At 49.3% G+C, this 21,372-nt stretch overlaps 1 protein-coding gene and 1 non-coding gene across 6 annotated transcripts in view; one reads left to right on the top strand and one right to left on the bottom strand.

Moving 5' to 3' along the window:
* The window catches only part of IQCA1 (IQ motif containing with AAA domain 1), a 184,209-nt gene that overhangs the window by 28,403 nt on the left and 134,434 nt on the right, over positions 1-21,372 (bottom strand). For all 5 annotated transcript variants that reach the window (XR_011255947.1, XM_069584679.1, XM_069584688.1 and 2 more), the window contains 2 exons: positions 14,690-14,797; positions 9,787-9,986 (listed from right to left, as the gene is read on the bottom strand). Coding sequence is in view for 4 of the 5 variants with exons in the window: in XM_069584679.1 (XP_069440780.1) it covers positions 9,787-9,986; positions 14,690-14,797 (308 nt within the window). In the remaining variant the exon portion in view is untranslated. The remainder of the gene's footprint in view (positions 1-9,786; positions 9,987-14,689; positions 14,798-21,372) is intronic.
* On the top strand, positions 17,955-18,027 carry TRNAG-CCC (transfer RNA glycine (anticodon CCC)). The gene has a single exon. It is a non-coding gene; the product is annotated as a tRNA-Gly (tRNA).

Raw genomic sequence — 21,372 nt, 5'->3', positions numbered from 1 at the left:
AGGTGAGGGACTTGAGCAAAGGAGTGGCGGGAGGGCAGGAAATGGGTATGAAGGGCGTTTAGGATCTGCCAGACCTAATGGACAGCAAGGAGATCAAACCAGTCCATCCTGAAGGAAATCAATCCTGAATACTCATTGCAAGGACTGATGCTGAAGCCGAAGCTGCAATACTTTGGCCACTCGATGCGAAGAGCCGACTTACTGGAAAAGACCCTGATGCTGGGAAAGACTGAGGGCAAGAGGAGAAGGGGGCGACAGAGGACGAGATGGTTGGATGGCATCACTGACTTGATGGACTTGAGTTTGTGCAAACTCCAGGAAATAGTGAAGGACAGGGAGGCCTGGTGTGAAACGGTCCATGGGGTTGAAAAGAGCTGGACACGACTGAGCGTCTGAACAACAGCAGTGAGACCTGGTGATGGTTGGGTGAGGGGGGAGGAAGCGGGGAGTTTCCAGTGCTGGGAAGCCTGGAGGCCAGGAGGAAGAGGGCCCAGGAATCCAAACAGGGCACCAGATGAGGGATGAAAGATGAGGTCCGTTTAGGCCACGGGAGCCGGAGGGCAGCTGGACCTCCAGGCAGGAAGACTGGCGGGTCTGGGGGGCAGCGGGCAGGAGGGAGGTGGGGCTGCAAAGGGCTCTGAGGCTGCAGTGGGGCTGTGGGAATGGGTGGGGGACATGGGGAGAGGCGGGGAGGCCAGCCCAGGGCCGCGGAGTGGGGTCTGCAGGAGGGAGACGCTGATGGAGGAGAGAAGGAAGGGGGCCCTGGGGGAGGTCAAAGGGGCACAGAAGAGGGAGCAAGCGGTCTCAGAGCCCAGGGAAGGGCAGCAGGGAGCTGGCAATGGCAGGCAGTGCTGGCCTGAGGGTCTGGCAACCACGAGGTCACAGGTGGTGTGGAGAGGACGGAAGCCACATGACAGGCAGCTGAGGAATGCATGGACAGAGACAGGAAACGCGGGCAGGGCAGAGCTTGCAGACGGCATTGGGTGGGGAGGTAAAGCCCAGGAGAGGGTGACCTTGATGGGGAGACCCCCTTTCTGCTGTTCAGCCACTGGGAGTGGGGAGGACCACTGTAGGTGCAGGCAGGGTGCCTGCCAGTCAGGGCATGTCTCCAGTGCCATCACCTTGAACACACGTGCCCTGCAAATTCAGTCCTTTCTTGCCACACAAAAGGAGTACTGGTAAAAATTTCAGAATATACATTCTAAAGGAGATCAGTCCTGGGTATTCTTTGGAAGGAATGATGCTAAAGCTGAAACTCCAGTACTTCGGCGACCTCATGCGAAGAGGTGACTCATTGGAAAAGACCCTGATGCTGGGAGGGATTGGGGGCAGGAGGAGAAGGGGACAACAGAGGATGAGACGGCTGGATGGCATCACCAACTCGATGGACATGAGTTTGAGTGAGCTCTGGGAGTTGGTGATGGACAGGGAGGCCTGGCGTGCTGCAGTTCATGGGGTCGCAAAGAGTCGGACACGACTGAGCCACTGAACTGAACTGCACTGCACTGAGACATTCCGACACGCCTCCTCTGCCCCCTTTGCTGAGAACCACTCTCCAGTCCTCTCCTATCTTCACAGACCTTTCACGACATCAGTACTTGCAAACACGAGATGGCTCTTCACATACTGCTTTATATTCCTGTTCATGCTGTATGCAGTTTATTTCACCAACAGCCTTTTAATAAGAAGCTCCATCACTTAAGGATCTAGTCCCTGTTTTTTGAACATCTGGATGGTTTTCTGCCTTCTCACTAAACCCAACAGGGCTTAAGATGGGCCTTTTGGGTCCATGAAGCCGCTAGGTCGAAGGATCTGCCTGCCGGCTCGTCACACTTGCACCCATGTGGTCACCTGCCCTTCTGGAGGCCCTCTCCTCCAGCCACAAATTTTTTTCACACTCTTCTCAACAAAGTATTAACAATAAAAAAACTCTTTGCCAATTTGTTAATGAAAGATGGTATCCTTTGCTCTTTTAATTTTCATTTAGTAATGGAAAGGCGCCATGTAAATTATCCACAGATAGTTGGAGGTCATGGGCAATTAAATGCAATTAATCCATAATGGAACTTTTCCAAAGTTACCGGGATAGTTTATTTCCATTGCCAGCAGAGGGCTCTGCACTCCTATCGAATTATCAATTCCGGACTAAAGATACATTTCACCCAACATGTGCTTTTTCAAGTTCTGGAAAGGTCTAGCCAACAGTCACTCCCCCATCCATGTGAATTTTATAGATTTTATCTTCGGCATTCTCCAAAGAAATGCTGTCAAACATCTGCCATCAGGATGAGATTCTCTTGGGTTGGCATATAATGGCTTAACGATGAAAACCAGTTTGCGTTTGGCACGCTTGAATTACTAATTAGATCTGCCCAAATGACCCTTGGAAGCTGTGGAAGTTCTTTCTGAAAGGGTGCTCTTCTGCTTGCCACAGAGAACCCCAAGAAAACCCAGGTCTGCTTTTCAGGGGTTGTATCTTTACCAAACCGAAAAGGACAGTCCATCCGACTAGCCAACCATCGGCCTTCCATCCATCCACCCAAGCCACACAGACCTGGTGAGCACCTGCAGTGGGAAGCACGGTCCCTGCCTGCGGAGGGAGTGGCCTCCTGTGTCTGAACGGGGGCTGTGGGCAGCCGGCAGCGGCTAAGCTGGGGAAGATCTGGGGCAGGCGGAGACTGGGGCGGGGAAGGCTCACTTTCCCGAACTATCGTCACTCGGATTCTGCTTCCATATTTAATATGTGAGGACGGCTTGTTCTCTATTTCCATTATTTAAAGATGATAATTTGTAAAATTTCTATTTCCTTGTATTATCTTTCATGTAATTGTAGAGGTTACTGGGTTGGTCAAAGAGTTTGTTCTGGTTTTCTCCTTACGTCGGATGAAAAACCTCAGTGAACCTTTTGGCCAACTCCAAGTCCTTACTGGGTGTGAGCTGGGATAAACCGTGAATGTCCATCACAGGAAGAGCAGAGGTGGATTAAACGGTCCAGAGCTGGGTGGGGCTGCCCCTTGACAGGAAGGAAGGTGAACGGAGGCACAGGAGAGGACCAGGAGGGAGCTGGGGATGGAGGCACAGCGGATGGGCTGTGACACGTGGCATGGGGAAGCGGGTCAGTGCTGGTGGCAGGCACCCACCAACACCACTGCCCGATTTGGCGGAGGCTGCTGTCTGGAGGGCGCCAGGCTTACAAGACCATCCAGACTGTCTCCCGGAACCCCTTCCTCCTGGTTCACTCCCAGCTACACCAGAAATAACGGGTTCACACCCATCCGCCCAACCTCGTGCCAACTCTGAGAAGCGCGGGAGTTAACACCTGGGCACAAGGCAGGTGCCTCACCTTCCCCAGGCACCGTTTAGCTGCATTTAGGGCACCCCCTTCTCGAAGGGTTTTCAAATTGGCTAAAAATCCTTTAGTGCCTGTGACATTGTCCCTGCTCACCCCCACTGCCCACCACAGAGTGAGAGCAGATGCGGACCGCCCTTTGCAGCCCTCAGCTGACCCTCATGGTGCCCGCGGGCATCCTCATGGCAGGAGGCACCCTGGGGCATCTGCAGTTGGGACCCGCCCTCCCCTCCGAGCTGTCCATCCTCCCTGGGGGTGTGGGATGCTCTCATTGCCACTGTGAACTAAAACTGCTCTAAGATAGAAAGTCTGTGGTTAAAAACAACAAAAAAAAGAGGTTTTGATGCCTTTCAGTTCAGCTCAGTTCAGTCGCTCAGTTGTGTCCAACTCTTTGCGACCTCATGGATCACAGCACGCCAGGCCTCCCTGTCCATCACCAACTCCCGGAGCTTACTCAAACTCACGTCCATAGAGTTGGTGATGCCATCCAACTATCTCCTCTGTCATCCCCTTCTCCCTCCTTCAATCTTTCCCAGCATCAGGGTCTTTTCTAATGAGTCAGCTCTTCACATCAGGTGGCCAAAGTATTGGAGTTTCAGCTTCAGCATCAGTCCTTCCACTGAATATTCAGGACTGATTTCCTTGGGGATGGACTGGCTGGATCTCCTTGATGCCTTTGCTCAACCTGAAGCCCTCTCTGTGGCCCTGCAGGAGGGCCCTGCTTCCTGACAGCAACTGCTCAGGGCTCACAGGCACTCGGCCCCCTCCTCCCACCCCGGTGCCTCTATTTCCATACCTGATGCTCCATCAGAGCAGCTATCTCCTCTTTTTCTCTTTTCCTCTCCTCTCCTCCCTCACTGAATTCCCGCCACCCCCATTTGAGCAGCTCTGTTTCGGGGTGGGGGGTCAGGTGTAGGTCTTTGCTCTGTCCTTACTGAATTTCACCTTGTAAAGGCAGGGCTAACATACTTGTTCTGTTTATTATACATCTGTTTTATTTAAAAAAATCATCCACGAATATCCACGATGTCTTTGGGTTATTAACCAGGAGTAGAGGTCTCTGTGAGCTACAGAGACGTAACTGGTGGGGCTCCCCTTCCCCTGCCTGCTGGGCCAGCTGTTTACACCAGCACATCTGGGTGAGATCCCTTGGCCGGCTGCCACGGGCTGTTGGCTGGGAGCCCAGCAAGGAGCCCAGGTGGGAGGAGCTCAGGCTCGAGCAGCATCTCAGCTCCCTTGGGTCCAGATTCACAGGCCAGTGCAGGCCGGGTGGCCTTGACCCTGGCCGGCTGTCCACCTTAGACCTGCTCTCTGAAGCCTCCCTCTGAGTCCAGCCCTCGGGGGTGAGGTCTCTAACAGAGGAGGAAGGGGAGGAAGCAAGGGCCCCAAGGAAGGGGCCTGTCCCTGCCAGACCTCAGGAGAGAGATGCTCTGCTCTGGCCTGTCCTCCGGGGTGCCCTGGCCTCTCCTTGGCTTTCTCCCAGGCGGTCTGGAGGGTCAGGCAAGGGGGAATCCAGAAGGCGTGGAGACAGCGGGACCTGCCAACAGGATGCTAAAGTCTCTAGTTTCTTCACCTTCTGACGCTGAAATGTCCCCAGCTGATACTCTAGCCCAAGAATAGCCTTTGCGGTGGTTTGAGGGCACAGATCTCACAGGGCCGGGGACTACCCAGGCTTCACTCCCCCAGAGCCCAGCTGGGGACCAGGTGACAGCTTCTGAGTCACACCTAGGCTTAAATCCAGATGCCAGCCCCTTAGTTCTCTTATGCGTGCCTGATAAGTCGCTTCAGTCATGTCTGACTCTTTGAGACCTCATGGGCTGTAGCCCACCAGGCTTCTCTGTCCATGAGGATTCTCCAGGCAAGAATACTGGAGTGGGTTGCCATGCCCTTCTCCAGGGGATCTTCCCCACCCAGGGATTGAACCTGCATCTCCTATGTCTCCTGCATTGGCAGGCAGGTTCTTGACCACTAGCACCACCTTAGCGCCAACTAAGAGAAGCCTTAGTTTTCTTGTACTTTTGGTCAAATTAAGCACTCTGAGCCTCAGTCTTCTGGTCTGTAAAATGGGCACATTAATTCTTGCCTCACCAGGAGCTGGGGCAATCAAAAGGGAAAGTGAATAGACAACTCCTTGGCATGCGCTGGACTCCTGGCCAGACAACTCGAGTCCTCCTCACACCTTCATCCCCTGATCAACCATCACAAAACACCAGAGGAGGCTGGCACCCCGCCTTGATAGCTTTTGTCCAAAAAATATCTATTAAATGTGAATCACTTATCCCCATGGGCTGCAGCTACTGAAGCCCGTGTTCTGGAGCCGATGCTTCACAAAAAGAGAAGCCGCTTTAATGAGAAGCCAGGGTACCACACCTAGAGAACAGCCCCCACTTGCTGCAACTGGAGAAAGCCTGCACTCAGCAATGAAGACCCCGTGCAGCCAAAAAAAAAATAAACAACAAAAAAAATCATTTATCCCACAGTTCTTAACTGTTAGATGCATTTCTAGTATGTCCTAACTAAACAGATGTATTGGAAAAGGAAATGGCAACCCACGTCAGTATTCTTGCCTGGAGAATCCCATGGACAGAGGAGCCTAGCAGGTTGTGGTCCAGGGGGTTGCAAGAGTCGGACATGACTTAGCTACTAAACCACCACCGCCGCACAGATGTGTATTCCTTCCCCCGTCTAGCCTTACTGGAAGAGAGAATTTTAAGTGACAACTGTTTACCTGTACTGTATACACATTTGTGGAAGGAACGCACTGGATTTATTGTGTGTAGACTAAAGGAACCCTCCCATAATAATGAGAGCAGAACAGAATGTTTTGTCAAATTATCTTCTATTTTTTTGTAGAAAATTTGAATTTGTGCTTGGAAAACAAACCAGAGACTCATCTCACCAGTACATGTTTCCACATGCAGAGGGTTTTGTGGGAGAGGTAAACGCCTCCAGGCAGAAGCGAAGTTTTCTTCAAGAGTTGCGTTCTTAGCTCTGCAGAGAGGAGCTCAGCAATAGGAATTCTTTACGAGAAGATGTTATGAGTAACCAGGCCCTTCTGTTATTTCACCTACTCGAGCAAATGCCTCAGATCTGAATTTTGCTGCCCGCAGGCCCATGTAACAGGCCCACGTGTGGAGCTCTCCGCATTTCTCCGATTAATTAAAAGCAAGTACCTCTTTGCAATGCAGATAGCTGCTCTGCAGTCCTGCCAGGGCACTGTGGCTCAGCGCACGTGAGTTTTAATTGAATGACTCCCACTCCGGAGACCTCTGGGCCTTCCATTAATCACTTACATACACAGTAAAGGTGAAGCGTAATGAGGTGTGTGTCAGGCCCTTCGACGCAGAGTACACAGGCTGTATCCACATCTTGATGACCTGACGTCCAGCATTTTGTGCTCCATGGAATGCCCATTTGCAATGATTCAAATTAATGCCAAGACAGCTTGTCTGATATCAAGACAAACTTCTCAGCAGCAGGAGCAAATAACACAACCATGCCCTTGGCTTTGTCCTAGACTCTGAACGACACAGCCCTTTGGTGGGTGGAGAAGAGAGGCTCAATTCAGAAGCTGAATAACGCGGGTGTTGGGCCTGGAGCCTCAGCACCCAGACTGGTCAGGCTCATGACATGGCACTGCAGCCCTGGGAAACTACTTAGATGCCGTGTGCCTCAGTTTCTTAAGTAAGCAAAATGGGTATAGCGATACTGCCCACCTCCTAAGGTTACTGTGAGGAGTGACTGAGTTAACACAGAGAGCGGTAAGGTCTGTGATGCCCAGATGCTCATGAAATGCCTATGTTTTTACACTTATGTGCTTCTGCTGGTTACTTGACAATGTCAACAAAATCCGGCATTTAGAATGAGTTCCCTGGGGCATTCTTCTGGGCAAGAGGATGAGTTTTACCTTTCCTCTGAAGAACTCGGTGCTTTGAGCTTGGTGGTTAAGTACACAGGGGCCACAAGCGAAGCTGCTGGGCTTCAGATTCCAGCTCACCTCCAAGTTCTTGGTTAACCTTGCAAGTATGCATGCATGGGGGAAGATTCCAAGAAGCTCAGTGGAAAGCCACAGCTGGGAGAGTAAAACAGCTGAGCACAGACCTTCGCTTCTGCCAAGTTAAAGGAACTTGGTAAACAGCTCAAGATTCCCACTGAAACCTCAAAGTAAAGACAAGCTTTCAGGACTAAGAGCAAAATCAAAATAGACCCTCACTAATGAAATGGAAAACAAAACTTCTGCAAGTTCAAGCTGAACAGCCAGTAATTTAACTGCCTGTTAGAACTAAGCCTAGCAGGCTTCAGGATGTCAACAACATATTATCCACCATGTCTAATCTATAATAAAAACTTATTAATCATATGATGAAACAGGCCTCCTTCATGGCTCAATGGGTAAAGAATTCACCTGCAGTGCAAGAGACACAGGAGATGTGGGTTCGATCCCCGGGTCGGGAAGATTCCCTGGAGGAAATGGCAACCCACTCCAGTATTCTTGCCTGAAAAATCCCACGGAAAGAAGAGACTGGTGGGCTACAATCTATAGGGTCGCAAAGAGTCAGACAAGGTTGCAAAGAGCATGACCATGATACAACAGAGTGATACAATATGAGGAAAAAGAAACATGTGACCCACAGTTGAGAAAAAAAGCAGTCAAACAGAAGCAAACCCCAGGATGTCCTGACTCGCTCAGTGTGGGGTCCACGCGGCTGGGAGGAGAAATCCCGCTGCCATCACTTCCTCCTTTTTGTCTGTTAGGAGAAGACGGAAAAGGAACTGCTCCTGCCTGAGCAGCTGCTCACGTCTAACCATCTCCCTTAAAAGCAGATGCGGAGCTAACACCTCGCTCCGTGTACTGGCTGACACTTATTACGGGTATGTCTTGATGGAGTCAAAGCTGCTCACCTGGCATTCTAGCAACCAAACATGAACTGAACGGCCTAAAGACAACCTTGAAGTACTCAACCAAATGAAAATGAAATCCTGTCCAGTTTTAATATTGGATATAAATATGTGGGGGCTTCCCTGGTGGTCCAGTGGCTAAGACACTGCATTCCCAATGCAGGGGGCCTGGATTCAGCCCCTGGTGGGGGAACTAGATCCCACACGCCATAACTAAGAGTTCAAATGCCACACTAAAGATCCACATGCTGCAACTAAGACCCGAATAGCCACATAAAATATGTAAATAAAAATAAATATTAAATAAATATACAAACATTCAGTGTCAGAATACTCTAAAACTTGGCCATCCTTCTGTGTGTATATATATGTATATTTTGCCTCTATCTATCTATATATCCTAGCTTCCCAGGTGGCTCAATGGTAAAGAACTTGCCTGTTCAATGCAAGACAGAGGTGAATTCTATCCCTGGGTCAGGAAGATTCCATGGAGAGGGAAATGGCAACCCACTCCCGTATTCTTGCCTGGGAAAACCTGTGGACAGAGGAGCCTGGCAGGCTACAGTCCATGGGCTTGCAGAAGAATTGGACACAATTTAGCAACTGAACAAGAACAACAGTCTATCCATCCAAATTATGTCACGGAATCACAGCTTTTAGGGCTGACAGTATCATTTGATTTGACTCCTTTATTTTGGTGATGATGAAACAGAGCCCTGGGGAGGTGAAGAGTTTGTCTAAGATCCCAAGGCAGGGTTGCGCAGCATCTTTCAGGACCCTGCTACCTGACCCTGGGCTGCTGTTAAGTCACTAAGTCCTGTCTGACTCTTTCCACCCCATGGACTGCAGCACACCAGGCTTCCCTGTCCTTCATTATCTCCTGGAGTGTGCTGAGATTCATGTCAATTGAATCTGTGATGCTATGTAACTGAAAATCTACACTACTCTGGTCAGCTTAGATTGCTGTGGGTTCCTCCTTATATTGGAAATGAGGAGCTGATTGCAATTCACAAGCCATGTGAGAAAGAACACCCCCAAATGCAAATGTCTGATGCCGTTATTGGAGGGTGGTGGGCTGAAAAAAGATTTAATTTCTAAGGAGACGTGAGCACTGCAGGAGGGAAGATGTGAGCGTTTCCATGACAGAGGAGGCCGATCTGAACGGCACAGGAGGGCGCTTACCAAGAGAGAAGCTGTGTCTGGCTGCTGGACGCTCAGCAAGATGCAATAATAAAGCAATTTACCGGAGGATGCAAAGAGGATGTTTAAGAGGGACGTGCATGTCAGTTAAGGAAAGGGTCTGTGCTAGGGGACTTCAGGAAATTGTTATCATTCGGTCGCTAAGTCACGTCCAGCTCTTTGCAACCCCATGAACTGGAGCCTGCCAGGCTTTCCAGACCTCCACCATCTCCCAGAGATGGTGGACAAACTCATGTTCATTGAGGTGGTGACGCCATCTAACCATCTCACCTTGCAGCACTTGAAAATGTGATATGAGAGGAGGAGGAGAACCGGAGACTGGGAAACGTGACGAGTACCTTGAAGACCACATGCAGCATCATCTGGAGGCCACTCTTGCCTGGGTATTTCCCGGTGATGTTGGCAGCAGACAGGTTGAAGAGGTTGGCTCCTGTTTCGGTACAGATGGCATGGACCAGCATCTTCTTCCCCACCCCAGATGGTCCGGCCAACAGCAGGGACTTCACCAAAGGGGCTTTCTCGTGCACGGCTGCAGAGCCTAAAAAAAGGCAGAAGCAGAGGCTCTAAGATCCTGCCAAACACAAGTGGTTCTTAGGTCAGGATCCTGCAAGGCCGTGACTGCACGGCGTGACCCCAGTCTCGACAACAGTGATGGATGTGTTGAAAGCATTCTCACCAGGGGCGCACCTCCTGTCTCAGCCGGCTCGGTGACACCTTTGATTTGTACGTCAAGGTGGAACTGTTGGGTCTCCCTGGGTGTCCATACATCACTTCTCTCTCACCCTCACCCCAGCATTCTCCCTAAACTTGTAATTTTAAAGAGCATTCCTGTGATAACTCAGCTCTGGCATTCTGTGGGGAGGGGGCAGGGGAGTCTCTGTCAGCAACAGCACTGCGCCCTTTGAAGGCTTGGGAGGATGAATGTGATGCGGACAGGAGGATACAGGGGAAAGAGGGAAAAACGGAGGTCCAGATGGCGGTAGCCTGGGCTTTGAAAACTTTTTATTTTACATTGTGGTACAGTCGATGAACAACGTTGGGTTGGCTCCAGGTTCCGTTACACGCATGCGTGACCAGCTATTCATTCTCAGGTTCTCTTCTGTAGGTGGGGACAGAATCCTGAGCAGGGCTCCCTGCGTTGTGCAGTGAGTCTGTATTGGTTTCTCCTGCCCTGGGGTCTGGCCTGTCGCTGGGGCAGAGTGAACATGACCCTCGATAATGAAACGACGCGACTCATCGGGTCACTCGGAGGCCTCTGGCTTTTGCTCTCCACCACGCCGTCCATCTCCTTTGAGCCCAGACTGGGACTCGGGTTTGATCTCTCCCATCATTCTGAACACGATCAGAGCACACGTTGGCACTGACTAGTTAGTGGGTGGAATGAAATCCTGTAGAGCACTGCGGTCAGAACCTCCGCTGTCACACTCGTCTGCTTTGGGCCCACTGCTGGGCTCTTCTGGGTCATCTGGAAATATATCAATATTCTAAGAACGACTGTGCTTCTCTTTCTTTGTGTGTGATCGACAAGACACGGAATCGATCTGAGTCATCAGAAAGAAGGCTCCAATTCAGTTCAGTTCAGTCGCTCAATCGTGTCCGACTCTTTGTGACCCCATGAATCGCAGCACGCCAGGCCTCCCTGTCCATCAACAACTCCTCGAGTTCACTCAAATTCATGTCCATCGAGTCCGTGATGCCATCCAGCCATCTCATCCTCTGCCGTTCCCTTCTCCTCCTGCCCCCAATCCCTCCCAGCATCAGAGTCTTTTCCAGTGAGTCAACTCTTTGCATGAGGTGGCCAAAGTACTGGAGTTTCAGCTTTAGAATCATTCCTTCCAAAGGACACCCAGGGCTGATCTCCTTCAGAATGGACTGGTTGGATCTCCTTGCAGTCCAAGGGACTCTCAAGAGTCTTCTCCAACACCACAGTTCAAAAGCATCAATTCTTCGGCACTCAGCTTTCTTTACAGTCCAACTGTCACATCCATACATGACCACTGGAAAAACCATCACCTTGACTAAACAGACCTTTGTTGGCAAAGTAATGTCTCTGCTTTTGAATATGCTATCTACGTTGGTCATAACTTTTCTTCCAAGGAGTAAGCGTCTTTTCATTTCACGGCTGCAGTCACCATCTGCAGTGATTTTGGAGCCCCCTAAAATAAAGCCTGACACTGTTTCCACTGTTTCCCCATCTATATGGTTACACAAAAGCCTGGAAAGTAGTTTCGAGCACGTTCTCTCTAAAGTGAAATAACCCAGGCATGCTTCATCCGCGGCTGGCGAGGGCGACGATACTGTGTTACAGTGAAACAGACCCAATTCCATGATGGCAGAGAGAGGCCGTCCAGACAAAGGATCTCTCACCCTGGCAGTGGCACCCTGAACAGTCAGGCCGACACACACACTCCCTTTTGTGACTGGATGCTATTACAGAAGTATGGTTATTTAGACGGAGCCCTCGCAATCTGCCACAGGAGCGAGTTTCTCTGTCTGACTTGCTGGTAGGTTGCAAACCTGCCAACAGGTCACGGTAACAAAGGCCCTGCTGGGTCCGTGGCTTGGGTCAGGCAGACCCCTGCAGGGACTCCAGGTTTCTCAGCGACAAAAGGAGGGTCCGGGCAGGATGCGTCCTGGGCACACTTCTTCCTGGGACCCTCAAGGCAGCCTGGAGACAATGGCCCTCACCTGTTGATGATGCAAATCGACCACAGCCTCACTGGGGAGGCATTCCCTGAAAACCTTGTCACCGCTTGGTGTTCTTGGCTCTCTACTGCCTTCCATCACACTGTGATGGGGGTTTAGGGGACATCTGTTTATTTACGTGGATCCTGTAAGCGTTATATATTGATTTTATTGACCCCCAAATTATGCAGATCCCCAAGGATTATGTATTTGTTTATGTTACACATGCATCTTATTTATGTTGACCCCTGGGCTACCCTTATGGCTCAGCTGGTAAAGCGTCTGTCTGCAATGCAGGAGACCTGGGTTCAATCCCTGGGTCAGGAAGATCCCCTGGAGAAGGGAAAGGCTCCCCACTCCAGTATTCGGGCCTGGAGAATCCCATGAACTGTATCGTCCATGGGGTCGCAAAGAGTCGGACACGACTGAGCGACTTTCACTTTCTTTGGAGAAGGAAATGGCAATCCAGTCCAGGACTCTTGCCTGGAAAATCCCACGGATAGAGGAGCCTGGTAGGTTACAGTCCACGGGGTCGCGAAGACTCGGACACGACAGAGCGACTTGCACTGCACGATGTTGCCCCGATTCCGCGTACTCCTGACGTGATGTTGAGAGAAGAATGCGCTGTTTCTTGCCAATAGGCTTAGGTTCTTTTTAAAGTTATTCATTGATTTATTTTTGGCTTCACCGCTGTGCGAGCGGCTTTCTCAAGTGGCAGTGAGCTGGGCCTCCTCTCTCGTGGTGCTGTGAGGGCTTCCTGTGGCGGCGGCTTCTCCTGCTGCAGGGCACAGGTCCCAGGGCCTGCAGGCTTTTGCTGCACGTGAGCTCAGGAGTTGTGGCTCCAAGGCTCGGGAGCTCAGGCTCGATAGCCGTGGTGCATGGGCCTAGTGCCTCCAATCTTCCCGGATCAGGGATGGAACCTGCGTCCCCCGTGTTGGCAGGCAGATTCTCCCTGGATCAACAGGCAAGTCCTGAACTTTAAGTTTGCATTTAAGTCAAAGTGGAGGGACTTCCCTGGCGGTCTAGGGGCTGTCTCCTCGTTTCCACTGCAGGGGGCCGGGGTTTCATCCCTGGTGGGGGAACGAAGATCCCACATGCCATGTGATGCAGCAAAAAAAAAAAAAAAAAAGTGGAATAAGATAAGAAGTGTCCAAACTATTCCCATCTCACTTTAAAGCAAATTAAACGAACAAAACGCGATTTATAGTTCAGGACGGTCATCAGAGCATGGCCTGGCTGGGGTTCCTGCCCCTGCCCCAGTGGCTCAGGTCACACACAGACCAAAGTCATGAGAACACACACAAAAGCGGAGGAGAGCAGCAGGCACTTCTTATGGTAAGCCCAGACTTTCCTGCAGACTCTGGTCTGTTTGAACAATTGTGACTGAACCTCAGTGGAAGCTGGCAGAGTCTTGATTCTTTCTATCTATGAAATATAGCTCCACTGAAGGGCTGGCTCTACTAAGGACCTGGTAACAGAGCCTGTGCGTAAAAGGCAAGCTTAACCTCAGGCTGAGCTTACTTTGAATGGCAGGGGCTTGCTTTGTCTATCATTTCTCCAGAGTTTGGCCATCAGGGATTTCAGCCCAGAAGGTTAAGCGGCCAGGACGTGAAAGCAACTTAAATATCCACCGGCAGAGGACTGGGTAAAGAAGATGTGGAAGACACACAGTGGAATACTACTCAGCCATAAAAGGAGCGCAGCTGGGCCACGTGCAGAGACGTGGGTGGACCCGAGAGCGCTACAGGGTGAAGTAAGCCAGAAGGGGAGAAACAAATACTGTGCATTAACTCATAGCTTCCCTGGTGGCTCAGACGGTAAAGCGTCTATCTGCAACGCAGGAGAGCGGGTTTGATCCCTGAGTTGGGAAGATTCCCTGGAGAAGGGAATGGTAAACCACTCCAGTACTCTCGCTTGGAGAATCCCATGGACGGAGGAGCCTGGTAGGCTACAGTCCGTGGGGTTGCAAAGAGGCGGACACGACTGAGCGACTTCACTTTCACTTTTAACTCAAATATGTGGAATCTAGAAAAATGGTATAGATGATCTTATTTGCAAAGCAGAAATAGAGACACAGATGTGGAGATCAAATGTATGGATATTAAGGGGGAGAGAGGGGGGAGACTGGGACTCATATATACACTGTTGGTGCCGTGTGTGAAACAGATAGCTCATGACAACATTCTGTATAGCCTATGGTACAGGGAACTCTGCTTACAGGACTGTGGTGACCTGCATGGGAAGGAATCCACAAGGGGAGGGGATGTATGTATATGTATGGCCGATTCACTTTGCTGTGCAGTAGAAACACTGTAAAGCCACTATACTCCAGTAAAAAGAAAGGAATGCTAAGAAGACACTCTAATGTGCTGCAGCTGTGCTTCCCAGGCAGTGCCCTCCCGGGTGCCCCTGGATGCCCCAATCCAGCAGAACGACCCTTAATCACAGTTCTCGGTAGGAAGGGTTGAGCTGCAGTGCCTGCTGACGACAACCAGGAAGACACGAGCAGACAGCCCCACTTCTATCACAGGCACAGTGGGGCAGGAGGAGCCTTACCTAGTGGCAGGATCCCGTACAGGGTGATGAGCTGTCGGACATCCAGGAGGGAAGGCATGGGTTCTATGGACACCTGGCGAAGGCTCGTCCCCAGGTAGCTGTACTCACCTGGGAGAAAAGAAACAGAGGCTGAATGAACTGGAAACTATGCCGGTCTGAGCCGCATAGTTTAGTCGTTTGCAGAATTAACAAGTGAAGACTCTTGAGAGTTCCTTGGACTGCAAGGAGATCTAACCAGTCCATCCTAAACGAAATCAACCCTGAATATTCACTGGAAGGACTGATGCTGAAGCTCCAATACTTTGGCCACCTGATGTGAAGAGCCAACTCACTGGAAAAGACCCTGATGCTGGGAAAATTCGAAGGCAAAAGGATACGGGGGCAGCAGAGGATGAGATGGTTGGATGGCATCACTGACTCAATGGACATGAACTTGAGCAAACTCTGGGAGATAGTGGAGGACAGAGGAGACTGGCATGCTACAGTCCGTCGGGTCACAAAGAGTTGGACATGACTTGGCAACTGAACAACAACAACAGAAATGAACAGAGAATACAAACTTAATATTTCTGAGCAAATATAATTGTATTATGGAAGAGTCATCATGAAGAACTTTTTAGATAAAGGCTTGAAAGAAAACTTCCAGCCACAGAAACATTTCTATACTCACTACAATAACTGGGAATTATGGCTTCACTTGTAGCTCAGTTGGTGAAGAATTTGCCTGCAGAACAGAAGACCCGGGTTCGATCCATGGGTTGGGAAGATCCCCTGGAGAAGGAAATGGCAACCCACTCCAGTATCCTTGCCTGGAAAATCTCATGGACAGAGGAACCTGGTGGATCGCAGTCCATGGGGTCGCAAAGAGTCGGGCACAACTGAGCGACTAACACACACATGACTAACCTCCTAGTATTTTAAAAAATAACCTTTGAATGTTATGTATGTGAAGAGCAAGTGCTATAATGAAGGACATATACAGTAAATTAATACACAACAGGTTTGGTTTAATTTCTATTCCAAGAGATTATGTCTAACATTTGCACAAACTTTAAAAATAACTTATTTAAAATGGATGTGAAATTTGTATTGGAGGTGTGTAAATCTGAACCCAAAATGCAATCATTTGAAAGGAAGGATCTGAGTCTAATTTAGGATAAACAGAAATATCTCCTTTTGAGGGTGATATTCATTAACATTTTTATCATTTTTAAAGGATTACCAAAGGAATAATATCGAAATAAATCTTTACAGGTTTAATTAGAAGGCTTCAAAGAGCTTAATTGTAACTAGTCATAAATCTGAAGTGTTATTTTCCAACTAATTTAGATAAGGTCACCAGGAAAATTAGTTTGGCTGTCTCCATTTGTCATGAGGATGGACTTTTACATGCTTACTTGGTTCTCTCTTGATCTGTACCTGAATCTGAAAAAAAAAAATTTCATAAATGAACACAATTTCTTAATTTTTTTCCTTTTCATAACCCTTGGTATCTTGCAGAGTGCAATGTTATATATGTTCGACAAATACGTTTATGTGTGTATGAAAACACTAAAAGGACATTAATACATTCATGTGCCTATGAAGTCCTGAAAATATTGAGGGCTTTAAAGCATTTTCAAGTGCTAAGAAAATGAGAGTTAAAAACTAGATAATGATTGCTGTTTTGTTGTGAATGACAGTCTTTCAAAGCCTCCACATGAAAAAAGTCCTTGGCAAGGACAGTGGTCTTGGTGAAGGACATGAGTGATGATGAAAGCTCGCCTTGCGGCTTCTGAGCCCCACGCTCTGAAATGAGCAGGTAATAAACAGAAGAGTGGTTAATTTCACCTTCACTGGAGCAGGAAGGCATCCTGCAGCCACTGTTCAATCCAGCACTTCTTGCTGTAAACATGGCATTAGGGGGGATGTGAAAGTGACCCCCTTTTCCTGCTTAAGTAAATCAAAGCTAATACGCAGGTGTGCCCTGTTTTGTAGACCCCCAGCAGATTTTATTTAGACAAATGAAGTTGAATAGGTGGGTGCTGGTTCCAAGACAGGGTAGGACCCTTCACCAGGTGATGAGACTCATTCTGAAAGCGTGTTACTATGTTTTGCTATTTCCCAGGACAGAAGCTGTAATCAACTTTTCCCATAGACTCATTCAGTACTTAGCGACTTCAGGATTCCTTGCAGACATGAGGTCTTCCATGAGGGAGGGAAGACGGAAATAGTGGATGAAAAGGCACTGGAGGTAGAAAGCAAGAAAAAGGGCAAGGAAGCCGAGGACAACAGCAGGGAGAGAAACAGGAACAGGTCCTCTTAAGATCCACATGTGGAAGCCGCAACTCTCAGTATCTCAGAGTGTCACCTCGTTTGGAAATAGGGTCATTGCAGAGGAAACGAACTAAGCTGAGCTTCTTAGGGTGGTGGCTGTTTACTTGCTAAGTCGTGTCCCACTCTTTTGCGACCCCCTGGACTGTAGCCCATCAGGCTCCTCTGTTTATGGGATTTTCCAGGCAAGCATATTGGAGTGGGTTGCCATTTCCTTCTCCAGGGGATCTTCTCAACCCACGTCTTCTCCAGGGGATCGAACCCACGTCTCCTGCATTGGCAGGCACATTTTTTATCACTCAGCCCCTGTGAAAGCCCTACACACAGGATATAGAAAGCCTAAAATCTCCCTTTAGCCTTGGCTCTAAGAAAAATATAAAATGTGTCTCAGTGGGGCTTCCCTGGCGACTCATTATAAAGAATCCACCTCCCAATGCAGGTGACGTGGGTTCAAGCCCTGGTGGATTCTTAGTGTGAGTCCTAATCCAATAAGGGTGTCCTTTATAAAAAGGGGAAGTTTGGAGACAAACACGCACACATAGAGGGAGGAGGTCACGTGAGGATGAAGGCAGAGACGGGAGACAGAGCGGAAGCCAAGAAGCGCAGTGACTCACAGCAAACCCCAGGGTCAGACAACACATGCAAGGATGAGGCCGGCGAGGGCCACGTGAGCCCAGGGACACTCGGCCGCCAGGGAGCAGGGGCCCAGGGACAGGACAGATGGGGAGTCGGAAGAGCGCAGAGCTTCCAAAATGAACCAGCACTGCCGACACCGTGGCCTTGGACTTCTGGCCTCCAGAGCTGGGAGAGGAATTTTCTGTTGTTTAAGCTGCCCCCTCCACCCCACTGTGGTACCTGTTATAGCAGCCCCGGCGAATGAACACAGAAAGAGGAAATAAATGCAGAGAATAGGAACATACAAGCACACAAGAAATAATGAGAATCAGGGGCTTCCTTGGTGGTCCAGGGGCTAAGACTCTGCATTCCCAATGCGGGGGGCCCGGGTTCAAACCCTGGTCAGGGAACTAGATCCCACATACTGTAGCCAAGACCTGGTACATCCAAACAAGTAAGTAAATATTTCACAAAAAGATGAGAAATAAAAAATATTAAGAAATCAAGGTGGAATCAGTTTCTAACATTTCCTTTCTACTCCATGCTTAGTCACTTCAGTTGTGTCTGACTCTTTGCAACCCCATGGACTACATACAGCACACCAGGCCTTCCTGTCATTCACCATCTCCCAAAGTTTGCTCAAACTCATGTCTATTGAATCGGTAATGCCATCCAACCATCTCATCCTCTGTCATCCCCTTTTCCTCCTGCCTTCGATCTCTCCCAGCATCAGGATCTTTTCCAGTGAGTCAACTCTTTGCATCAGGTGGTCAAAGACTGGAGCTTCAGCTTCAGCATCAGTCCTTCCAGTGGTTGATTTCCCTGAGGACTGACTGGCCGGATCTCCTTGAAGTCCAAGGGAGTCTCAAGAGTCTTCACTGAGAAGGAAATGGCAACCCACTCCAGTATTCTTGCTTGGGCAACCCCATGGACAGTATGAAAAGGGTAATTTAGGGGAGTATCTGCTGTGTTTGTCCCCTCTGTATTTTCCCCTCGAGTGGTGGCCACCTCAGGGCCTCCTGCTTCTGTGACATGGACAGAGAGAGAGGGACACAGAGGCACCAGAAAGTCACAAGCCCTCCTGTTGGCAAACCCTGAGCCCGTGGAAGGCTGGGTGAGACCCCAGCGACACAGAGAGACAGCCAGCCGTGGCCTTGGGTACCCCATCTCCTCACTCATTAAACTCCCACAGCAACTGAGTGAGGCACTTGCTGTTGTTATCCTCATAATCACGGAAACTGAGGCACAGAAAGGACCAGCATCCCAGAGAGCAGCAGCTTCAGAGGGTGGAAGTGGGGAGACACTCCCAGCCTGAGTGGAGAGCTGGTCAGTGGGTCTCTGTCAGTGGGCATCAGCCCTGTGTCCTGGAGGACAAGCAGAGGGGAGAGAGCCCTGGATGACAGAGGGTCCTGGGCAGGCAGGAGTGGCCTCCGTGGGAGCCGTGGGGTCTTAGAGGGCACCAGAATATCTCCCCAGTCTTTGGATGCCCCCTGGGAATTGGGGGCCTTGATAGCTGGGGTAGGGATGGGGCTCATAGTTCAGTTCAGTTCAGTCACTCAGTCGTGTCCGACTCTTTGCGACCCCATGGACTGCAGCACGCCAGGCCTCCCTGTCCATCACCAACTCCCGGAGTTCACTCAAACTCATGTCCATTGAGTCAGTTATGCCATTCAACCATCTCATCCTCTGTCATCCCCTTCTCCTCCCGCCATCAATCTTTCCCAGCATCAGGGTCTTTCCCAAGGAGTCAGTTCTTCACATCAGGTGGTCAGAGTATTGGAGTTTCAGCTTTAGCATCATTCCTTCTGAAGAACACCCAGGACTGATCTCCTTTAGAATGGACTGGTTGGATCTCCTTGCAGTCCAAGGGACTCTCAAGAGTCTTCTCCAACACCACAGTTCAAAAGCATCAATTCTTCGGCACTCAGCTTTCTTTAGAGTCCAACTCTCATATCCATACATGACTACTGGAAAAACCATTGCCTTGACTAGACGGACCTTTGTTGGAAAAATAATGTCTCTCCTTTTTAATATACTGTCTAGATTGGTCATAATTTTTCTTCCAAGGAGTAAGCGTCTTTTAATCTTATGGCTGCAGTCACCATCTGTGGTGATTTTGGAGCCCAAGAAAATAAAGTTAGTCACTGTAAGAAGGACTGAATTTGAATAACCTCGGCAGCTTAGCAGCTGTGATGCTAAATGACAGTGATATAAAGGGTAAGGAAACATGCTCTCTCTGGCATACCTGAGCTTGTGGTAGGAGCTGGCTTTCAGGCACAGGGCCAGTGCTCAGAGGTGGGCAGATGTGGAGAGGCACAGCAAGGAACCAGGCAGTGGCAGGGGGAGCATTGGGAGCTGAGCCTTGGGAGGCCAGACATGACGAAGTTGAATGTCCTCTCCTCTGAGTCTCTTTCAGGCCTAGCTGCTATGACCCTAGTGAGTTTTGGGATTTGCGTGGTGTTAAGAAGAGAGTGGAATTACACATGCTAAGCACCCCCAAACAACTCCAGCCTGGATGGGGAATTGGTGAGGCACAGACCACTTGCCCTGCTTGTCCAGCTTTGAGCCAGAAAAGGAGAGGGGTAATGCCCAGGGGTTTTTCTCCTTCCCTAAGTCTGGCACTTTTATTAGAATACGGCTTGGTGTTGGTCCATTGGAGTTGATGGTCCCACATACAAAGTATAATCATCCATTATGTGGTTTGCACTTCTGTTTGGGGAAATTTTTCAGAATAAAAATTCTCAGTATGTGTCCTCTTCCTTTGCTTTGGCTTTCCTCTTCAGGGATGTGGATTATCTTTGCCTGCCTGCGTGGATTTTCTTTGCCTACCTTTAGTATCTGTCGCTTTCTTTGTAAATCTTGTAATCTCACTTTTCATTTAGTTTTATTTAAAAAGTTCCTGTCTTTCACATTTCATTTCTCTTAAAGCTTGGTTTGTTGACTTTATTCATTCTTGTATTCACTGTAATTTAGTTTTTTCCTAAAATGATTTTTCCCCTTAAAATACTCCATTTTTCCCGACTCATTTCTGCATTTTTCTAATTCCATTTTGTGTATTCTTACATATCTTCTATCAATCCCTTCTATAATTTCCTTAATGTTTATTTGCTTGGTTTGAAAGGGTAGGTTCCAGGTATGTCTGCTTTATGAGTATCTCTTTCTGTGACGTTACTTTGCTCCTTATTTTTCCTTTTTTTAAATAGAAGCTTTGCATGGGCTTTGACCTTGAACTTTTCGTTGCTTAAATATATGAGCTAATATTCCTGTATGCTGAGAAGACAGTTGGGGTCAGGGTAGCTTTTTAAATCCCAGAGAGCCCTTGTCTTCTGTGGTTTTTGTACCCGTTATTAGTATGGTGGCTTGCTTCTTGTGATGTCCTGGCTCTGTTCCCCTCCCCCAATTTATTCGGGATCTTTTTTCTTCTTCATCTCTATTGCTCCTATTCGGTGGTTTCAATTCAGTTCTACTCCCAAGAGCTTCCTTGCAGCATAAGGCCCTGTCTTCGCAGGGTCCACATCAAGAGCGTCTAGCGGCTGGACCGCTCGCAGGTGCTCAGACTTTCTGAGGCTGTCCGCTGCCATGCCTCTGCTGGTGCAGTGGGCAAACTCCTCCCGGTCCACCTGCAGTTACTACCGTGTCCCGCTCTGCTCTCCAGGGAGGGCTTGCTGGCTGCTTCGGGGTTCTTCTCGTTTTTTGTCCCCAGTGCCTTGTACTTTGGGCTCTGAGGGGGAACTTGGTTCATTTTGTTTTGGTGT

This window comes from Ovis canadensis, chromosome 1, assembly GCF_042477335.2.
Source record: "Ovis canadensis isolate MfBH-ARS-UI-01 breed Bighorn chromosome 1, ARS-UI_OviCan_v2, whole genome shotgun sequence".
NCBI lineage: Eukaryota > Metazoa > Chordata > Mammalia > Artiodactyla > Bovidae > Ovis > Ovis canadensis.
Note: the sequence above shows the minus strand (reverse complement) of the source record. Positions and strands in the feature narration are given on the sequence as shown.